Below are 23858 nucleotides of genomic sequence, written 5' to 3' on the forward strand. Positions count from 1 at the left end.
CTAATGGCATCTGAGTGAGAGTTGTTAGGTACGACATGAGGTATCTTCGATACTTACTCTAATCAGAGACCTTACGATGTAGCAGATCGTGTGGTTCTGTTTGGACTTCAACAACAAAGTGACTTAGAATATCTTACTATGAACCACCGTTTATTGACGCGTTATTGTAGTAACATACGGAGTACCTTACTCACTCTGGAACAGTTGCTCCTAAAAATTACAAAACCTACGTAATCGCTAAGTCGAGTAACAATAAGATAATTATGTCATCCTTGTGAATGCAGGTGTACCAACTCACATTCGAGCTTGATCGCGAGAGTAGAATTTATGATGGTGTTGAATATGTTGGAACTTGTGTTTATGTTGGACTCCAAGTCCCAAATCGCCCAAACCTTTTTAGAACTTCATCTTTATAAGTGAGTTCACTCACTTATAGTTTGAAATGAAATGGGCCAAAGCCATGGACCTTGGGCCTTAGACTTGGAGGGTTTGGGTGCATATATTAAATGTCAAAGATGGGCCTTGGGCCTCTTGGGCTCGGATGGACGAAAAACACAAGTAACGTTTTTACGTTTTTGATTTTTGCATTCAGTTTTTTCCGAAAGGATAAAACTGATCACATGAACGGTTACAACCGTTCTTAAAGATAAATATGAATGGTTTTAACTGCTCTATTATGCCATTATATATATGGCCGTCAGATCAGAAATAGATACAACAATTCCATCGTATCCTTCATACTTCACAGAGAAACACCATAACCAATTTGCCAAGAATCCAAGTTCGAGTGTAAGAACTTGGATTAGATAATTGTATCCTGCAAGATAGACGTCCATTGAACTGCTGCACTGGTGTAGGGACGAATTTCTGTCTTAGGAGATTGCTTCTACAAGTCTCTATCTTCAAAGAACAAGTCAGTGATTTGTAATTTTATATACAATTTCATTAAGTGTTTATATTTTGATATATTGTATTTGGTATTGAATTTTTCATTTGAAATAAAACTGTACAAATTGTTATATATTATACACTTGACATTTGATTGGTTCTAACAATCTAGGACAGAAATTTCTTTGTGAAACCATGGATCAATCAAATGTTGGTGTCGTCAAGCAACACGTTGAGAAACCTAAGAAGTTCAAGGGAGTTGATTTCAAACGTTGGAAACAGAAGATGTTGTTCTACTTAACAACTTTGAACTTGAGTCATGTGATTACTTCTGAGGCCCCTAAAGCACCAGAAGAGGGAGATATGCCTGCCGAAATTCTGCAGGCTGTAGAAGCCTGAACTCACAGTGAATTTCTATGCAGGAAATATATTCTGAATGCTTTAGATGACTCTCTGTATGATATTTATTCATCAAATAAGACAACGAAAGAACTGTGGGAGTCTCTGGATAAGAAGTACAAGTCTGAAGTGGCAAGTTCCAAGAAGTTTGTAATTGGAAAATTTCTGAATTACAAGATAAGTGACACCAAGTCTGTTGTCAAGCAAGTTGAAGAACTCCAAGTGATTGTTCATGAATTAGATGAAGAAAATCTTGGTCTGAAAGAAGGTTTTATGGTTGGCTCTATTATAGAGAAACTACCTTCGAATTGGAAGGACTTTAAGATTTATCTGAAGCATCTAACTGAAGACATGAGCATGGATCAGTTGATTCTCAAACTGCGTGTGGAGAAGGATCATCGCAAAATGAGAAGTATAATGTCTCACTGCTGGAGGCAAAAGCCAATGTTGTGGAAAGAGGTGACTCACATAAGGCAAGGCACCATCAGAAAAACAAAGGCAAAGATGCTGCAAAGAAAGCACTGACTGCTGTGAAAGGGAAAACCTTCAAGAAAATCAAAGGAGGTTGCTGGATTTGTGGAAACACAGGTCATAGGGCAAATGACTGCCGCCACAAGAACGATCAGAATTCTGGGAGTTCCAATCAAGCAAATGTTGCAGAAGACACGATTATTGTTGTTGTCACTGAAGTTAATTTATTGACTAATTCCAATGATTTGGTGGGTTGATACAGGAGTAACAAGGCATGTGTGTGATGATTGGAATTTATTTGTTACTTACCAATCTGTTGATGGTGGAGAAAATCTGTACATGGGAAATGCAACTGCATCTGCCGTTACGGGGAAGGGAAAAGTGACACTCAAACTCACTTCTGGAAAAGAGTTTTCACTCACCAATGTTTTGCATGTTCTTGATATTCGCAAGAACCTGATTTTTGGATCGCTTCTGAGTAACAAAGGTTTCAAAATTGTGTTTGAATCTAACAAGTTTGTAATCACCAAGGGTGGGGTGTATGTGGGAAAGGGCTACCTAGCTAAGGGGCTCTTCAAACTAAATGTACTTTATACTAATGCTATTAATAATAATAACAAGCCTAGTGCTTCTTCTGTTTACTTGATTGAGTCCTCTACATTATGGCATGCAAGATTAGGTCATGTTAATTTTTGTTCTCTTCAAAGAATGGTTAACTTAGGCCTATTACCCAAATGTTCCATGAACAAAGTATCTAAATGTGAGATATGCACAGAATCTAAATATGCAAGACACTCATATAAATCAGTGGAAAAATCCAAGGAAATACGTGGTTTAATCCATAGTGATCTTTGTGATTTCAAATACACACCAACTCGTGGAGGAAAGAACTACTATATTTCTTTCATTGATGATTGCAGCAAGTACTGTTATGTCTATTTGATTTATAGTGAAGATGAAGCTTTAAACGTGTTTAAGACAATTAAAGCCGAAGTCGAAAATCAACTAGACAAAAGAACAAAAGTCTTAAGATCGGATAGAGGTGCTGAGTACGAATCTAATGACTTTGCAGAATTTTGTTCGACACATGGAATAATACATCAAACAATAGCTCCATATACTCCTCAACAAAATGGAGTGGCTGAATGAAAAACTCGTACATTGAAGGATATGATTAATTCCACGTTGAACAGTTCTGGTGCACCATATAATTTATGGGGTGAGACACTCCTTGCTGCAAACACGATTTTAAACCGAATTCCACATAAGAAGACTAATCAATCTCCCTCCTTATGAAATCTGGAAAGGTAGGTTACCTACATATAAAACCTTGAAAGTGTGGGGTTGTCTTGCAAAAGTCCAAGTGTCTCTTCCGAAGAGACAAAAACTTGGACCAAAAACAGTGGATTGCATATTTATTGGTCATGCCAATAATAGTTCGGCGTATAGATTTTTGGTTCATAAATCTGAAATTGCAGACATTCATATAAATACTATACTTGAATCTGCAGAAGCTGAGTTCTTTGAGGAAATTTTTCCTTATAAAGATAGGTCATATGTTTTGAACAAAAGAGTACATAAGGTTACTACAAGAAATGATGATGATAATCATGCTTCAACTTCTAGAGTTCAAAGCCAAGATTTGGAACCATGGAAGAGTAAAAGAGCAAAAATTGCAAAGGATTTTGGTCCTGATTTCCTCACTTTTGTAACCAAAGAAAAGCCTCAAACTTGTAAGGCTGCATTAGAATCATCTGAAGCACCTTATTGGAAAGAAGCTATTCAAAGTGAAATAGAATCCATCATGCAAAATAATACATGGGAATTGGTTAATTTGCCTCCTGGAAATAAACCAATAGGACACAAATGGATTTTCAAGAGGAAATTGAGACCGGATGGTACCATAGACAAGTATAAAGCTCGTTTAGTTGCCAAAGGGTATCGTCAAAAAGAAGGACTTGACTACTTTGACACTTATTCACCAATAGCTAGAATAACATCTATAAGGTTATTAATAGCTATAGCGTTTGTGTACAATTTCGAGATACATCAAATTGATGTTAAGACTGCATATCTAAATAGTGAATTAGACGAAGAAATATATATGGAACAACTTGAAGGTTTCATTGTCAAAAGTCAAGAAAAGAAAGTTTGCAAGTTGATTAAGTCATTATATGGACTCAAACAAGCGCCTAAGCAATGGCATGAAAAATTTGATCATAATATGATTACGAATGGATTTGTAATCAATGAAAGTGATAAATGCATTTATGTTAAGCAAACCAAAAATGCTTGTGTTATTGTATGTCTATATGTTGATGACATGCTTATAATGACAACAAACAAAGATATGATTAACTCCACAAAGAAAATGCTAAATTCTAGCTTTGATATGAAAGATATGGGATTAGCTGATGTGATTCTTGGAGTTCGTATTGTAAGGAATTCAGATGGATACGTTCTAACTCAATCACATTATGTTGAAAAGGTTCTAAAAAGGTTTGGACATTATGATTGTAAACCTACAGTAACTCCTTTTGATCCCATTCATAAACTTACTAAAAACGAAGAAGAGAGCGTATCTCAATTGGAGTATACCCAAGTTATAGGTTGCTTGATGTACATTATGAATTGTACAAGACTTGATCTTGCTTATTCAATAAGCCGACTAAGTAGGTATTCAAGTAATCTTGGAAGAGATCATTGGAATGCTTTAATAAGGGTATTAAGATACTTAAAGCTTACAATGAACTATGGTTTGCATTACACTTAATATCCCCCAGTATTAGAAGGATATAGCGATGCAAATTGGATTTCAGGAAGCACAAACAGTAAATCCACAAGTGGATATGTATTTACACTTGGTGGAGCAGCTGTGTCATGGAAATCATCCAAGCAAACATGTATAGCACGTTCGACAATGGAATTAGAGTTTATAGCCTTAGATACAGCTGTTGATGAAGCTGAATGGCTTAAACATTTTCTGGAAGATATTCCATTATGGCCCAAGCGTGTGACTGCAATATGTATACATTGTGACAGCATGGCTGCACAAGGTCGAGCCAAAAACGCTGAATATAATGGGAAGTCAAGACATATAAGGCGACGACATAAGGCCATTAGACAGCTACTCAAGAATGGAACTATTTCCATTGATTATATTACATTGAGGGGAATGGGTTTAAAGCCAACTCAATGAGTTATAACTTGACGGAAACCTAACCTAGCTAATTGGAGATCCCATGGTCTAGATTCAATAGGCAAACTAGTTGAGGAAAACTCAAAGTAAGAAACACACAATCTTTACTCATTCTTATGATAGAAAACAATGTGTTGCCTATAAGACGAATAGGGTGAATAACTATTCTTAATAATGCTAATATCTTATGGTTAAGATGAATAGAGCAGGATATTCTTTATTAGCATTACCCATATGAAATTGATGTGGGGTCGCATCTTTGAGAATTGGTATGGCTACAATTCTCTAAAGGTCTCATGAAATCAGGATATGTTCAGGACCAAAATGAACACAACCGTATGAATTGAAGTGTGTCAAGATGTGATATGTGTGATACTTATTGTTTCGATTTTACTACTAAGAATGATCAGTTCAAGATAGTAAATTCACTGCTTCATTAGGTAAATCTGATAAGTACTCACTAAAGAAGGTTCAAGTCCAAAAGACACCTATCTTGATGCGTATCATATCTAAGTTCTCTGGAAATACGTTACTAATTTAGCTAGTATCTTATTTTCTATTCAAATGTGGGGTATTGCTAGAGTTTGAATAGAAAATGTGGGGTATTGTTGGAACTTGTGTTTATGTGGGACTCTAAGTCCCACATCGCCCAAACCTTTTTAGAACTTCACCTTTATAAGTGAGTTCACTCACTTATAGTTTGAAATGAATTGGGCCAAAGCCATGGACCTTGGGCCTTAGACTTGGAGGGTTTGGGTGCATATATTAAATGTCAAAGATGGGCCTTGGGCCTCTTGGGCTCGGATGGACGAAAAACACAATTATCGTTTTTACGTTTTTGATTTTTGCATTCAGTTTTTTCTGAAAGGATAAAATTGAGCACATGAACGGTTACAACCGTTCTTAAAGATAAATATGAATGGTTTTAACTGCTCTATTACGCCATTATATATATGGCCGTCAGATCAAAAACAGATACAACAATTCCATCGTATCCTTCATACTTCACAGAGAAACATCACAACCAATTCGCCAAGAATCCAAGTTCAAGTGCAAGAACTTGGGTTAGATAGTTGTATCCTACAAGATAGACGTCCATTGAACTGCTGCACTGGTGTAAGGACGAATTTCTGTCTTAGGAGATTGCTTTTGCAAGCCTCTATCTTCAAAGAACAGTTAGTGATTTATGATTTTATATACAATTTCATTAAGTGTTTATATTTTGATATATTGTATTTGTTGTTGAATTTTTCATTTGAAATAAAACTGTGCAAATTGTTATATATTATACACTTGACATTTGATTGGTTATAATAGAATATGCTGTTGAATTCTACACCTGAGCCACTCCAGCCGAGAAAGGAACACGTCTCAGCCTTGAGTTCTAGATTTTGAAGACAAGGTTGCTAGATCAATGTGAAGTTTAATAAATAATTTGGCTTTCAATGTGCCAAACACGAAGTAATTTGGTAACACCTCAATTTACCGAGAAACTAATGAAATGACATCTTTAGGTGCAGAAATGCAAGACTCTTCGCCGGTTGAGATTTGGGTAGAGACCCGACCGAACTAGAAGTAGTGCTAGCTATTCCACCAACTTGAAGGTACTCCAAGAGTGATTAGTTCTACGGCTCCAGTTATGTTCCAACGAACTGAATATGTAATAACGAAGGGGTTAGGATAATTAGTATTTTTCTTAGGGTTGTGAGAAAGTTTCACCTAGAGCGTTTGAGTTGTTTGTTTATTGTGTTCGGGGGCCTTTTACATTGCGAAATGTCTTATACTTATAGTGATTGAATTGCTCAGCCATGCAGCTCCACCTGATAATACCAATCACTTCCACGCTGACTAATTTCAAATGAAATATCATGTGGCCCTTGAATGTTGCGTCGTAACCAAAAGACTCCCCTTCTAACTTGTTTGTTCAGATGCATCCATGCAATCATAAAGCAAATTAAAATTCAATTGCAATCCTACCTTTGAAGCATTATCCTACCTTTGCTGACCAACCAATTCAATCCTTTATCCAAAGGATAATCATCAAATAACTAGCCACAACATGCATGACATGCATGATCTTAGCAACAACATGCATGATCTTAGGTTCCCAATTAAGTGGCCTCGGCACCACATTTTGTTCTAACCTTACAAATCTCAAGCAATTACAACTCACTTCGGATACATTCTACCAATATCCTAAATCAAATGTGATTGCATTCAAACACCTTGTCTAGGTAATTATCAATAAAATACCAGGATAATCCTAATTATTTAGAAGATAATTATTATTGTTATCACAACCGTAATAATATAAAATAATTGAAATCACCTTAATATTTGTCTCATCCAACGGCCTAAACCCTTTCATTCAATGACCTTGATCGCAGGAGCCAATGTGTAAAATTGGGTCCAAACATATTGCCCCAGCTGAACGGTTGAGGAAATTAAATTTCTTGCCTCTAGTTAATCGCTGAACACGCCATGGTTCACATGCTCTCGAAGCCGAAGAACTGTAGACTCTGAAGTTTTGCTCAGCAATGTACCAAGAATTTTCCTACAACACTATGTAATTCCACCGAAGAGGAACAGATCGACGGAATGAGTAGATAGATTAACTGTTCTGGAGAGGTAAAAAATATAGTCTTACAGTTGTTCTACTTAGCATTTCCGTTACTCAATTCATTTTACCTAGAGTGATTTTATCTTATTGCAATGACAACTTTCAGGAGGAAGAAATACAGACAAAAACAGAGGCTGAGAAAAGCCAGCCATAAAACCGCTAAACAATCAAAACCGCTAAACCACCAAAACCGCCAAACCATAACGAGTCAGTCCGTGAATTACATTATTAGCTTGTAGGCGTAAATGAGTACAAAAATGAGAGCACCTCCACCCCTCTCAAATCCCTAGGGGATAATGGATCAAATCCCCTCCTTTCCCCAAAAACTCCTCCACGCTATTCCAGGGCTTTGGGGAGCCTATTCTCTCACCTAGGTTAAAGTCGACTAGCCCAGCCCTTAGGTCATGTGATGCAAGACGGACGTCAGTTATAATTAAAAAATTAAATAAAAATACAAAAAAAAAAATCTTTTTCTTTCTATAAATATCTAACCATGTTTTTCCACCTTACACTACATTTAAATATTTTCAAATACTTTCAACTAATCTTTTATTATCATCCAAAATTAAAAATAAAATTATCTTTTATTATTTTATAAAAAAAAAATAATAATATTTTAATACGAATTACCTGGACTATTTAGTTTAGGGATAGAGATGTACTTGGACAATTACTGTGTAGTAAAGATAGTTACTATTCATCTGGGGGATTAAATTGCTTATAGCCCGATGACTTTTTAAGGGTGGAAATGCTTTGAGAGAAGACTAGTTGGGTTGTTGCTGGGAAGATTTATGCAATTGGGCAATTAATTGTAATTGAACCTCCTGTTTAATGGAGGGTGGTGGGCAATTATTAGTAATTGGTTGTTTGGGGGGTGGGGGGTTTGGGAATTATTTGTAATTGTATGGAGGGTGGTGCCAATTAACTCTGTTAGGTCTAGTTAAGTAGGTGGAAGCATGAGACTGAGAGGCTAAAGAGAAGGTTTTGCTGGTCGCTTACTCTATAAATACATAGCCCATGCACGTTGATGAAAGCTTAACAATTTCAAGTTAGTTGGAACGAGGGACTAGATGGAGATCGGGGGAGAGGGACTAGATCCAGTGAGCCCTACTGGCCACTACTTCAAAAGCTCCGTTTTGTCGATATCGATTCTTGGTGTTTTAGAATTTGAAATTCCAATCGATGACTCTCAAACTCTATCATTGCTTGAGAATGTGTTTCTCCCCATCAACTCACGCTTCTCCTCTCTCTCTCTCTCTCTCTCTCTCTCTCTCTCTCTCATACTCTTTGTTTCCTACCTTTTACTTATTAAACAACTTTTCAGAAGCAAATTTTGTTTCAATATTTTACTAGGAAGGTTGAAGATTGTGTTAATCCTCACAATAAACTATCAAAGTCAGTCGAATCTAAGACTTGTCAGTTATATGTAAGTCTCATAGATCATACATAGTGTTGGTGACAAAACTATCTAGCTTTTTTTCAATTTTTTTATGCAACAATATCACTAGATTGTAGTGATGGTTAAGGGAGGACTAATGTGTTTAGGCCAATTCGCTACGACAGAGTGATACTTTTTTTTTTTTTTTTTTTTTTTCTTGGACAAACAATAGCATTAATGGGTTAAATTATTAGTTGTTTTGGGAGAAGAGAGATCAGTTGAGATTAAACCTGCACTAGGTGCATGGGCATGATTTCTTTCTGCTATTGCGATGAAGTGTCACCTGCGAGTGATGTAGGAGAAATGAAATGGCCACGAGTATTACAAATTCAATGAAAGTCCTCTTCAATTGTAAGAGGTCTTACAATATCGCTTTGTCAAGCTATTTAGTAATATGGTATAATGGTATTTTCTTTATTTGTAAGTAATAGGTTTTAGGTTCAGTTCTCATGTATGGCTAATTCAATAAATTTATTCTCTAGCCCCTTAGTGTAAATGTGTCATTAAATATAAAAAATGCATTGTAAAAAGACCAGAAAAATAAAACATGGGATGTTCAAAATATAGTGGAATTCCTCTTGACTAAGTAAACATTTTTTTTTTTTTGGTCAAATACGATTTCTTTTATTTTTGTCTTTCAATTTTTTCCACATGTGGGCATAGGGCAAACTACATTTCACACCTTTTAGGTTTGGGGTGATTTTCAAACAGGTCATGAAAATTAGGTTAAGATCCTTCTTTTTGTTACTCTATTGATTAAAATCCTATTCATTTTGAATTTTTGATTAAGGTCCTTGGGTTTTAATAACATCATTAATTATTTGAATAATAAAATATTTTTATTTTTAAATATATTCCGTTAGTGTTAAAAATGCTACAATTAGTATATTTATATTTATGGCTAAATTTGTTATCATATATTTTTATTTTTAGTTTGTACCTATTTTAATTTGCAAATATTTTTTAATTTGTACCAATTTTCTTTTCATTTTTAATTTGTACTCATATATTAGTTTCCTTTTGTGCCCATATTTTTTAAAGTTTTATTTGTGTTTGTACCTATGTGTATACCATCACGTGACATTGTATATTTAATCAATGATAGAAAAATTACATATGGTGTCACATCCCGGCCCGGGGCGGATCACTTCCCGGGCCCGCTCCACCACCGTAGCACGATATTGTCCGCTTTGGGCTTACCATTCCCTCACGGTTTTGTTTTTGGGAACTCACGAGCAACTTCCCAGTGGGTCACCCATCATGGGATTGCTCTAGCCCTCTTCTCGCTTAACTTCGGAGTTCCTACAGAACCCGAAGCCAGTGAGCTCCCAAAATGCCTCGTGCTAGGTAAGGATTGGAATATACATTTAAGGATCGCTCCCCTGGGCGATGTGGGATGTCACATATGGTATATTTATCATATATTTATATTTTTAGTTTGTACCCACTTTTAATTTGCAATATTTTTTTTTAATTTGTAGTATTTTCTTTTTAGTTTTATTTTGTGCCCATGTATTAATTTCTTTTAGCGCCTATATTTTTAAAAATTCATTTGTACTCATAATTTTTAATCTGTTATATGTACCCTAATTTATTTATAATGTACCTATTCTTCTTTATTAATGTACCACTTTGTTATATGTGAAATGTACCAATTTTTTTTAACACTATGGATTCATTCTTTTGCCATTTATTATTTCTTATTTTTACATAGTTTTTATGCATTTATGCAATCAAAATGTTTGAATGTTTTTATTGTAACCCTTTCTAATAGTATTATAATGAGGGATTTTAAATTTATAGGATTATAAATCTCATAAAATATCAAACAATTAATGTCAAAACTATAAAAATATAAATATTAATAGTAATATAATGAGGTGTACAAAGTCAAGGAACCTTGATCAAACTTTGAATACTACTAAAGTTTTAATCTAAGAATGTTAAAGATTAGAGACCGCATCCAAAGTATCCCTTTATTTTATTTTATTTTTCACCAAAAGGAATTTGTTTATACAACGATATATTAATTTATACTAAGGAATACAATCAGACCATAATATTAAGTGGATGCCTCATAATATATTAAAAATTAAAATTGTATCACTTGATGGGTTTGGTCGGTTTGATTGTTTGGTCATGTCAGATGGCCCACTCCTAACAACATTGATTTCGTCTCAACTAAACCACTTATTGCTAGGCATTGAGTTTTATCACAAAAGACCTTCGTGATATTAGGAGTGGAACCAAACATTTATATATTGTATTTTATTTTCTCAATTTTCCGATGTGGGAGTTATACTCAATCCTTCGTTCGATTGATGATATGGTGAACACAAGACCCTTGTATAGGCTAATGTATAAGCCATATTTGTACCACATAAACTTATAAAGTGCCGATTTAGTCTCATCGAATGATATCCCTAAGCTTGATTAGTTTTAGATCTAAGCATTGTACTAGATCATTATGGTACGTAATATTGCATCATTATAGGACGTGGGCCAAATGTATCTGGGGACGTTTGAAGTTTCTTTTGAAGTACTCTTTACATGATGTACTCTTTTTCATGAACAATTAATAATTATTTAATTTGGAAGCAGATTGAAAATAATGGAAAGAAGCAATGGAAAAAGGTTGAAGTGAAGCTTGAAGACCATGTTAAAACTCCAATCTTCCCTTCCAACTTGTCAAATGAATCATATGACGAGTATTTTGATGACTATATCTCAAACATAGCAACAACAAGATTTCCAGAAGACAAACCACTGTGGGAAATTCATGTTATAAAGTACCCAAATAGCAATGCAGCTGGTAACGTAATATTCAAGTTGCACCATGCGTTAGGTGATGGCTACTCTCTCATGGGCGCTCTTATCTCCTGTCTACGAAGGGCTGACAATCCTTCGCTTCCACTAACTTTTCCTTCACGACTGCCATCGAAACCGAAGAGTGAAAATGTTATGACCACAACTTTCTCATGCTTGTTGAACACCATATCCGATTCTTGGTGGGGCATTTCAAAGAGCATCGTGGGGGAAGATGATCGATCACCAATAAAATCCTCGACCAATGGACTTGAGTTCGCGCCAATTACAGTATCTACTATGATGATCTCTCTTGATCGAATCAGATTAATTAAGAGCAAGCTCGGAGTGGTAAGTCTCGGGTTTTCTCTGCAATATTTTGGTTTATGCTTGTACGTATGTGCTTTTTTCTTTCTAAAACATAGGAATAAGCTTTCACGTTTGACCTTCCATCTCCTGTTGAAAACTAAAGTATATGTTTAAGCCATTTATCCTCGGAACTGAATGTAAATTTATTCTGCTCTCATAGGATGAGGGCATGCAGAATACTTAAACTGAACATGTGTTTAGCTAGGCTAACTGTCTGCTTGCAAGTCTATCTCAATGCCTTGATATAAACCTAAAAAGGTCTGAATGCCGTGACAAAATCCTACCCCGTGCATGGTGGGCATGATTATTAATTATTAGCCACTAAAATTTAAAGTACATTTACTTAAGAAAGTTTAAACTGCCAATTCTTTTTTTAGAAAACTAGATTTTAATCCCTAAATAAGATGAAGTTTAGAAAAATATCTTATACAAGATTAAAAATTAATTTTAGTCACTGGACTCTATTTAATGCTAGCATATGTATTCAATATTTCTTTTTTTATTTATAATTTTATGAATTTAAATTTTATGAAAATATTATAAATTTTAATACTCATTATGGTAGGCATCTTATATAAGAAAATATTTTCGTAGAGATTTTTCGGTACATTTATGTTTTTGCATATTTTCTTATCTGCCACTTATTCATAAAAATATATTTAGGTACGAACATTTCGATATAATGGAATATGTTTAGGTACGGACATTTCGATACACTAGTTTAGTATAATATATTTAGGTACCGACATTTTGGTACACTAGTTTAGTATCATATAATTAGGTACGGAATTTTGGTACACTTATGTTTTTACATATTTTCTTATCTGTCACTAATTCACTATAATATATTTAGGTACGGGCATTTCGATACACTAATTTAGTAAAATATATTATGATATGGATGTTTAGGTACACTAATTGGAGAAAGTTAAATAAAATTGTATAATAATAAATTTAAAATTTAATGTAATAACATTAAATAAGTTATCTATTAAATATAAAAACTTTGACAAAAAAAAAAATTCTATTAAATATAAAAACAAAAATATAATATGAATTTGAATTAAGTACACATTAAGGGTCTAAAATCAATAATTAATCTAACCCCAAGTTTTTTTTTTTAAATTTTAATCTTCTTGAAGGATTAAAATTCAAAAACCCCTTCTTTTTTCTTTTTTCAAAGTCAATGTGCCTACTTCATCCTAAATTCCAAATTAGAATATTCTGACCTATTGAAGCTAATGAAGAAGCCATGAAACTATGATTCTCAAATTTGCTTAACTATTCTCTAAATAACACATAATTTATCAATATATTTCACCATAATGGTCTTGATATTGTTCAAGCTCAACGTGAACAGTTAAATCGGGGACTTGGGGACTTTGAGCCCTTAGACTCCCCAAACATTATACATTTATATAGATCTTCTAATGGCTAGCAACAAAAATCTCTTACATATCGTTGTTTAAAATATTGAGACTAACAAAAAATAGAACAAAATACACACACAACATGCAAATCACCAAACACCATATTGTCAAATTTTTAAGAAATTGTAACATAGTTAACTTATTTACTATCACAGACGATAAATGACATTCTTACCGGGATGGTCTTTCTCGGCGCTCGACTATATATGCAAGAGATGGACCAAAGCTCAGGGGAAGCGCATAGCACATCATTGGTTTTACTAAATACAAGGATCATGGCGAATTATACGTCGATTGAAGAAATGATCAAACCCGACAGCAAGAGCCCATGGGGAAATCGTTTTACATTCTTGCAAGTTCCCATTCCCAAGTTGACTGAATTCTCAAATGTGCTTGACTTCGTCTGGAAGGCACAAAAAATAATCAAGCAGAAAAGAAATTCTTTTGCTACTTATTTCATTAGTGGGCTATTGGAGATGCTGAACAAGTTTGGAGGCCACGAGGTTAGTAAATAAGGACTCGTTTGGTATACATGATTGGATTGAAATGGAGAGTTTTCAAAATTTAAGGTGTATTGAAGGTAGATGTTATTGATTTTTCGTTTGGAAGGGAACATAACAAGATTAGCTATGAAGAAAATTCATCTCTTCTAATCCTACTATTTTTTGAAGAATTAGAATGAACAAGTTTCCTTCATGAGTAATCCATCTTCTATTCTGTAGATGGTCATAATTATATTATTTCTATTTCTAACATACTTTTAATTTAATATCCGTTTCATCCAATCATGTGCACCAAACCAGCCCAAGAAAAATGCCCGTGATATTTCATATATACAACATTTATTTAAAAAATTATAATGCTACTGGTGATGCAGGCAGCATCAAGATACATCCGTAGCACAATAAAGAACTCGAGCATGGTGATCACAAATATGATTGGCCCGCTGGAACAAATGTCTTTGGCAAACCATCCAATTAAAGGCTTATACTTTCTGGTAGTTGGGACACCTCAGGTAAACCAGATATTACTACATCATGCACACACGTACGGTCTCACAAGTTTTGGAAACAATAATATTCATCGTTCCGTTTCCTAATCATTTACATAACAACCTAAAGTTGAGATGGATCTTCTGCATTTAAAATGGGTGTGGCTTTCCTATGACCCAAATAAGTGACTGACGCGTATTTATTATATATCTTGTCTTAATTTTGTTGTTATAAATTTAATACATGTCAAACACTTATTGGGGACACATAGAGGTCACACCAATTTTAGGTGCAGAATATCTGGTCTCCCTAAAGTTTGGTTGATAAACAAAGGGCTATGTGGTGTTTTTGTGATTGTCCTGTTCGTTTAGGGCTCTTCTAGTAGCATTTTACGAAATGATATTTCAAGAATTGTTTTGCAAAATGAAAACAACAAATAAAACTTTACATTTTTATGATGAAAGAATGCATCTTTGCATCTTCATTGAGTAAATGAATTTATTGTATTTTTAAAAATTTAACTACAAAGCATTATTTAATATAAATATAATTTCATATATAAATATATATATGTATATGTATATTTGAGGTATGTTTTCTTAATGATAGTGTGTGTGTGTGTGTGTGTATATATATGAGGTATGTTTTCTTAATGATAGTAGATATATAACATACATATATATAGGTAACACAATTTACATGGACCTGCAGGACCTTGACATATCAATCCTAAGTTATATGGGAGAGGTGAAGCTTGCCTTCACAATGAAAAAAGGCATCATAGATCCACAAAAGTTGAAGTTGTGCATGGAAAATGCCCTCGATATGATATTCAACGCCTCAGACATAAATTATATGCGAAATAGCACTGAAGAACAGTCATACGTTTGAAACTCTACCAAAACCGTAGATCTAAAAAATTCATAGTTGGCAAGACTTTTGCTCCCTCCTTCCCCTCACCTTCCTCTTTCTTGTTCTTATGGATTGCTCAAATTTGTTTCGTTTCAGTATTTCGTCAATAAGTGCCTCCCTAGTGAGGTTATTTTTGAGTCTCTCCTAGTGAGTATCTTAGTTTTTAAGTTGGTGTGTTCTTGGCTCCTCTTGGGTTTACTCCCTATTTTTGGTAGCTTCACTAGTAGTGTTGTGCATAAAATTCATTCTAGTATGGACACTAGTTGGTTTGTTGTCAATTCCTCTTCGAAGTTGACGCTGCTTGCTGTCAAAGAGTGTCATTCTACTTGTATATTGCAGTTTGGGCTAAGCCACACAAACACACTGTCATATGAATCAAATACCGAACTAAGTGTACGAGCATATTTTGTCTATAACATGCCATTGTCAGTAAAATAAAAAAGACATGCCGCTAAATCGTGTGCTATTCCTAAGCTTGATAAATTTTAGACCTAAGTATTGTACAACATCCAAGTATTTGGGACGTTTCAAGTTTCTTTTGAAGTACTCTTCACATGATTCATTCTATGAACAATTTACTTATTATTTAATTTGGAAATAGATTGAAAATAATGGAAAGAAACGGTGGATATTAAAAGGTTGAAGTGAAGCTGGAAGACCATGTTATAACTCCAATCTTCCCTTCCAACTTGTTGAATGAATCATATGACGAGTATTTTGATGACTAGATCTCAAACATAGCAACAAAAAGATTCCCCAAGACCAACCACGGTGGGAAATTCATGTTATAAAGTACCCCAATAGCAGTGCAGCTTGTACTGTAATATTCAAGTTTGCACCGTGCATTAGGTGATGACTACTCTCTCGTGGGCGAGTTTATCTCCTGTCTACAAAGGGCTATCAATCCTTCTTTTTGCCTAACTTTTCCCTCACGATTGCCATCGGAGCCTGAGGCTGGTAATATAAGAATGTTGACCTCAAGTTTGACAGGTTATGTTAGAGGTTATGTGTTGAAATATTATATAGGAGACATGGGAAGGGACATGGAATTGGGAACCAAGCTTTTGTCGTTCTAGAAGCAGGATAAGAAGTCTGATTGGAGAAGAATTTTTCAACTTCTTTTTAAATTTAAGTTAAAAGCACATATAGGGAGTTCATTAAAGATGCTCTAATATTGTTGGCAAAGTTTTCACAGACTATATATGTAGAGAAATGCTAAAGAGATTCTTAAAAGTTGAACTCTCCATAGATTATCTCTCACATCATATTTTTGACAAAATATTTTATATTATTGACACGAAAATAGACGTAAAACTGTGAGATGTCTAAGTTCATGGAGAGTTTTACTTTGAAAGTCTATGAAAATCCTATATTGACGTAAAATTGACGTAAGATTGACGTAAACCTGTATTAGTGATACAGCTCCTCTTAAACAAAAAGTTTCAACGGTATTAATTAACACTGACAAGGAAACAAAATTATATGCGACCTGTTATTAAGAAGATATTTTTTCTGTGCAACGGTATTAACAGTGACAACACAAAAGACATCCGTTTGCTGTTCACTTTATTCCATATAAATAAAATATAAATATAAATACATAGCCAATCATGCAAATTGAAAAGCTATAGAATTTCGAGTTTTGGGGGAGAAAAAGGGGAAGCAAAATTTGAACATAAACCAAGATGAAGATTTGGGAAGAGGACTGGAGCCGGTGAGCCGTACTGGCCACTATTTCAACAGCTCTGTTTTATTGATATCAATTCTTGGTGTTTTGGAATGTGAAATTCCAATTGATGACTCTCAAACTCTATCATTGCTTGAGAATTTGTTCCTGCCCATCAAACCACGCTTCTCCTCTATCATGGTGAATGTGTTCCTGCCCATCAACCCACGCTTGTCCTCTATCATGGTACACACACACACACACACACACACACTCTCTCTCTCTCTCTCTGTGATGTTCTTTGTTTCCTTCCCTTTACTTATTAAACACGATTTCCAAAAGCAATTTTTGTTTGATTTTTTACTTGAAGGTTGGTGATTAAGTTAATCATCACAATAAACTCTCAAAGTGTGTCAAACTTAAAACTTATCAGTTATAAGTGAATATAAATATTATTAGATTGTAGTACTAATGATACAACTATCTAGCTTTTGTTTTTTTTCAACTTTTTTTATGCAACAATATTACTAGGTCGTAGTGAAGATTAAGAGAAGGCTGATGCATTTAAGCCAGTTTGCTACATCATTGTGATAATTTTTTGACAACGATAGTGTTAGTGGGTTAAATTGTTAGTTGTTAAGGGGAAGAAGATCGGTGAAAATCAAATCTACCTAGTGTACATATGCATGAATGATTACATTTTGTCATTGTAGTAAAGCGTCATCTATCTACAACAAATGCTATGGAGAAGTGAGGTGGCCAATAGTATTTCAAGTTCAACGAAAGACCTCTTAAGTTGTAAGAGGTCTTACAATATCGTATTATCAAGCTATTTAATAATATGGTTTAGTGATACTTTCTTCATTTGTACGTGATAAGTTTTAGGTTTGAAACTCATGTATGGCTAATTAGATAAATTTATTCTGCACCCCATAGTGAAAATATGTCATTATATTAAAAAAAAAAAAATGCTTTGTCAAAAAACACAACAAAAAAAAAATAATAATAAAAGAGATGTTTAGAATAGTAGAATTCCTCTTGACTAGGTAAACAATTTTTGGGTCCAAATACAATCTATTTTTTTTTTTCTTTCAATATTTTCCACATGTGCATTTAGTTTATAGGGCAAACTACATTTCACACTTTTTAGGTTTGGGATGACTTTCAGACAAGGTCATGAAGTATTAATATATATATAAATTTTATTTTGCACCAAAATGGGGTTTTTGTTTTGTTTTATACAACGACATATTAATTTTTACTGAGCAATAAGACTAAACCAAACCATAATATTGAACAGATACCCCTAATGTATTAAAATTGATGACATGATGAATATGAGAACCCTTGTATGGACTAATGTATAGGTCATATTTGCACCACATAAACTTGTAAAGTACCGATTTAGTCTCATCGAATGATATCCCTAATTAAGCTTGATAAGTTTTAGATCTAATTAAGCCTTGTACAAGATCATTATGGTATTTGCATCATTATAGGACGTGGGCTAAATGTTTTTGAGGACGTTTGAAGTACTCTTTACATGATGTGCTCTTTTTCATGAGCAGTAATTATTTAATTTGGAAACAGATTGAAAAAAATGGAAAGAAACAATGGAAAAAGGTTGAAGTGAAGCTTGAAGACCATGTTAAAACTCCAATCTTCCCTTCCAACTTGTCGAATGAATCATATGACGAGTATTTTGATGACTATATCTCAAACGTAGCAACAAAAAATTTCCACAAGACATACCACTGTGGGAAATTCATGTTATAAAGTACCAAAATAGCAATGCAGCTGGTAATGTAGTATTCAAGTTGCACCATGCGTTAGGTGATGGCTACTCTCTCATGGGCACTCTTCTCTCCTGTCTACAAAAGGCTGACAATCCATCTCTTCCCCTAACTTTTCCTTCACGGCAGCCATCAAAATCAAAGAAAGAAAATGTTATGACCAAAACTTTCTCATCCTTGTTGAACACTACATCCGATATTTGGTGGGGCATTTTAAAGAGCATCACTGGGGAAGATGATCAATCACCAATAAAATCCTCGAATAACGGACTTGAGTAGTGCGAGCCAAGTACATTATCAACTATGACGATCTCTCTTGATCAAATCAGATTAATTAAGAGCAGGCTTGTAGTGGTAAGTCTCAGGTTTTTTCTGCAGTATTTTGGTTTATGCATGTGGGTGTGTTTTTCCTTTCTAAAACACGGGAATAAGATTTCATGTTTGAACTTCCATCTCCTGTTGATAAAAAGAAAAAAAAAATCCCTGTTAATTTAAACATTAAAGTCATGATTGATAATAAATATTTAAATTTTATTTTGAAAATTAAACATTGATCTTGCAACACTTATTTTTTTTTCTAGTCTAATGATACTTTTCTTCTAAATTTTCAAAAATCTCCATTGCCATTTGATCGAGAAACAAAAAGGATATGTTGTCACTTCTTTTTAAGCCATATATTCTTGAAACTGAATATAATTTAGGGATTGTGCGCTCATAGGATGAGGGCACAGAAGACTTAAACTGAATAAATACTAGCTAGGCTAACTGTCTGCTTGCAAGTCAATCTTAATGCGCCATAATGTAAACCTAAAAAGATCTGAATGCCTGTGCGTGATTATTATTAGCCACTAAAATTTAGAGTATATTTACTTAAGAAAGTCAAAACCTGCCTAATTCTTTTTTCTTTTTGCAAAGTCAATCTGCCTTGTTCATCCTAAATTCCTAACTAAGTAAGATAAATCTGACCCATTGAAGCTAATGAAGAAGCCATGAAACCATGATCTTCAAAATTAACCTTTTCCGCTGTATCAGATTCTCAATGCTCAAATATGTTTAACTATGCTTTAAAATAACACATAATTTATAATAAATTAATTTCACCATAATGGTCTTGATATTGTTGAAGCTCAAGGTGAAACAGTTAAAATGGGAACTTTCAGTCCTTAGACTCCCCATACATTACAGATTTATATAGATCTTTTAATGGCTAGTAACAAAAATCTCTTACATATAATGTGGTTTAAAAAATGGAGACTAACAAAAAATAGAATAAAATACACACACAACATGCAAATCACTAAACACCATAGCGTCAAATTCAAAATAAATTGTAACATAGTTAACTTATTTATTATCACAGACGATAAATGACGTTCTTACCGGGATGGTCTTTCTTGGCTCTCGACTATATATGCAAGAGATGAACCAAAGCTCAAGGGAAGCGCATAGCACAACATTGGTTTTATTGAATACAAGGATCATGGGGAATTATATGTCGATTAAAGAAATGATCAAACCCGACAGCAAGAGCCCATGGGGGAATCGTTTTACATTCTTGCAGGTTTCCATTCCCAAGTTGACTGAACTCTCAAATGCGCTTGATTTCGTCTGGAAGGCACAAAAAATAATCAAGAAGAAAAGAAACTCTTTAGCTATTTATTTGACTAGTGGGCTATTGAAGATGTTAAACAGGTTTGGAGGCCACGAGGTTAGTAAATCAAGGAATCGTTTGTTGCACATGATTAGATTAAAATAGAGAATTCTTAAATTTTAAGGTATATTGTGTTGGAGCAATATTAGAAAATATGAAAATAACACAAGAATTCCAATGATAATAATCATAAAGAAAATAACAATCTAAATAGTATACAAGATTAATATAAACAACTAGAAATAAAGTTAGAAAAACTGACAAACTTGAAGATTGAGGCTTGCATAAATGCAATGTCCTAATTAAAGGTATCATTAGAAGAAAAGTATCATTAGACTAGAAAACTTTCATCTATAAGTACACATCACTTATCAAGGGAATACACCTAAACAACATAACCTTTCTAAGAAATTGGTTAAAAATATTTTTCATTCAATTATTAAAATTATATATTATAATATTTCATATTATAATATATAATTTCCAACATATTGAAGGTGGAAGTGAATGAATTTCATTTGGAAGGGATCAGAACATAATTAGTTTTGAAGAAAATTCATTTCTTCTAATCCTTCTAGTTTATGGAGAATTGGAATGAACAAGTTTTCTTCATGAGTAATCCATCTTTAATTCTCTAGGTGGCCATAATTATATAATTTCTCCTTTTAACGTACCCTTAATTTAGTATCTATTCCATCCAATTATATTCACCAAACGAACCCTAAGAAAATGCATGTGATATTACATATGTACAATATTTGTTTAAAAATTTAGAGTGCTACTTGTTGTGCAGGCAGCATCAAGATACATCCGTAGAACATTAAAGAACTCAAGCATGGTAATCACAAATATGATTGGGCCTGTGGAACAAATGTTTGGCAAACCATCCAATTAAAGGATGGGAGTTTTAACAAAAAGCTCACGGTACTGTTCACTTTAATGAAAAACCATATTTTTACACTAAAAAGTCAATCCTGGTACTATTCACTTTACCCTTTATTTTGTCCTTATCATTAAACTCAAAGTTTTCAAGTCATTTTCATTAGTTTTCCTTTAAAGGATTATACTTTATGGTAGTTGGATCACCTCAGGTAAGTCACAGGGTCTCAAAAGTTTGGAAACAATATGCATCGTTTTGTTTTCAAAATAGATGCATATAAAACTCAAATTTATATAAACATACTTTCACACACACACACACACACACACACACACACACACATATATATAAGGGTGTGTTTTCTTAATAATAGCATAGACATGTTATGTGTGTGTGTATATATATATATATATATATGTATGTATGTATGTTACGTGTACTTGCAGGATCTTGACATATCAGTTCTAAGTTATATGGGAAAGGTGAGGCTTGCCTTAACAATGAAAAAAGGCACCATAGATCCGCAAAAAAACTGAAGTTGTGCATGGAAAACGCCCTAGATATGATATCCAATGCCTCGGACAAATACCCTATGCAAAATAGCACTGAAAAATAGTTATAGATTTGAAATTCTACCATTACACGTGACAAATTATAGTGTTATTCTGCACATTTTCGTTGAAATTTAAAATTTTGGGTAAGAAATAATTGAAATCTTACAAAATAATACTACATTTGTAATGGTTGGTTAATAACTATTGTTTTGTTATTACTTGGTGTGTATTTGAGATTTTTATTTTGGGAGTATTCTTATTAATATGTCATCTTTATTTGAGTTCACCCACCATTAACTTCAATTATTCTTTTAAACTTTTAATTGTGTGAAATGATAAAAGATGTTATGCCTCGATGTCGAGATATGTTTAAGATCGACAAGTGGCATTAGGACATGGTGGTACAACAAACGTAGAATCAACTAGTTGCGGACAATTTTACTAATATGAGCTTGTCTTCTTCAACTTTAGTATGACATGATTCTCCTCCAATGGCGCTTCATGCTACTTTATTTTTAGACTATATTAGGTTGCCTGGCTTCCGCTTCTCAAAGTAATATACATCTCGACATACATGAAAAATAGGTATTCAAATAAACTCATCATAACCTGAAGGTTACTAACTCCATTCTCTAAGCAGACTGCCCACCAAGGCCGCTACACAACTCGAAGTAACTCGCATCTAATTGCTATTTGTAACTTTGCGAAGACAAAAAAAAAACCTACACTGTAGAATGGTGTATTGTAGCGAGACGAGTGACAACAATACAATATATGCTAGTAAGTTAATCTCAGTTTCATCAGTTCATAAAATTTATATATATAACCAGCTGCACTAATACACAACACGCACGCACGCACACAGCGCACACGCATTCTCTCTCTCTATAAAAAACTGATTGACTCAAGACTTCCAACACACGAGGTTCTGAACCCACATGGTCAGTTCTGAATCTCCTTACTGACTAGAGAAAGCACGTGTACCATTAAAGGTCACGTCGTCAATGTACAATGGGAAGGACAATACATGGGTACTGACCAGTCATTATTATTTTCACTGACCATCTATGATGCGGGAGCCAAGGCTCAAAAAAAAAAAAAAGAAAAAAAAGAAAAAAAAAAAAAAACACAAATTGAAAACTTCTGGTTGGCATTGGAAATTCAAATAATAAAGGCATAGGAAGTTGTGGTCTATTTATGCTTCTTTATCTTAAGTTCCTTTAAATATTGATGTATTAGAAGCCATTGCTAGACTTGAATGAATTAAAATATTATTTGCTTTGTGCATTTGAAATGAGTTGTTTCTCCTTCTAAAATCAAGCATTTGGCTTGGTCGTGTGAGTGAATCCATGATTAGCGACGTGAACAAGTTCCATTGCCCCTGGTTGAGCGAATTCCAGGTTATCTATTCCCCTCTCCTCAATACCCTTGGTTATGTCCTACAACAAGTGGCATCAAAGTAGGTTTTCTGCTGGAATTGAAGATCATGGCTATGATTATCAATTCGTTTCAAGATCACATCGTTGAAGAGATTAGTTTTGTCGATTGGAATTCACCACCAATTTACGATGAGTACGTTGATGAAGACGAAGCCAATAATCTTTTTGTGAATGAAGTTAATAATAGACAGCCTTCCATGCATCAGATGGTAAGTTGTTACTACTATTCGTCTTTTGGATGCTACAAGGATCTTTCAAAGTACTCCAAGCATGATGCAAATGGAGATGCTTCAAACCTACAGGAATGGATGATGGCAAAGTGCTACTGATGTCCCAAATGAATTTTGAAAAG

General features: G+C 34.0%; 1 protein-coding gene and 2 pseudogenes across 1 annotated transcript; all 3 read left to right on the plus strand.

Annotated features, from left to right (window-relative positions):
- The first annotated feature begins 1083 nt into the window (after positions 1 to 1083).
- Positions 1084 to 2015, plus strand: LOC148689675 (uncharacterized; annotated as a pseudogene).
- Positions 2016 to 8635: 6620 nt separating this feature from the next.
- Positions 8636 to 15925, plus strand: LOC137749464 (wax ester synthase/diacylglycerol acyltransferase 11-like). The gene is made up of 5 exons (XM_088689662.1): positions 8636 to 8829; positions 11616 to 12171; positions 13775 to 14122; positions 14497 to 14634; positions 15323 to 15925. Exons 1-5 carry the CDS (start codon positions 8648 to 8650, stop codon positions 15500 to 15502), a joined length of 1404 nt encoding a protein of 467 aa, XP_088545788.1. The 5' UTR covers positions 8636 to 8647; the 3' UTR covers positions 15503 to 15925.
- A 2638-nt stretch (positions 15926 to 18563) lies between these two features.
- On the plus strand, positions 18564 to 19477 carry LOC137749465 (wax ester synthase/diacylglycerol acyltransferase 2-like; annotated as a pseudogene).
- Positions 19478 to 23858: the final 4381 nt, after the last annotated feature.

Source organism: Pyrus communis, chromosome 17, assembly GCF_041283825.1.
Source record: "Pyrus communis isolate YQ-2024b chromosome 17, ASM4128382v1, whole genome shotgun sequence".
NCBI classification, from domain to species: domain Eukaryota; kingdom Viridiplantae; phylum Streptophyta; class Magnoliopsida; order Rosales; family Rosaceae; genus Pyrus; species Pyrus communis.

What these genes read in the sequence shown, in the direction of transcription:
- LOC137749464 (XM_088689662.1), top strand. Translation starts at nt 8,648, where the DNA reads ATGGAGATCGGGGGAGAGGGACTAGATCCAGTGAGCCCTACTGGCCAC. An exon ending in TCACGCTTCTCCTCTCTCTC is followed by an intron (nt 8,830 to 11,615) that starts TCTCTCTCTCTC and finishes AATTTGGAAGCA; the next exon opens with GATTGAAAATAATGGAAAGA. An exon ending in TGGTAGTTGGGACACCTCAG is followed by an intron (nt 14,635 to 15,322) that starts GTAAACCAGATA and finishes ATGGACCTGCAG; the next exon opens with GACCTTGACATATCAATCCT.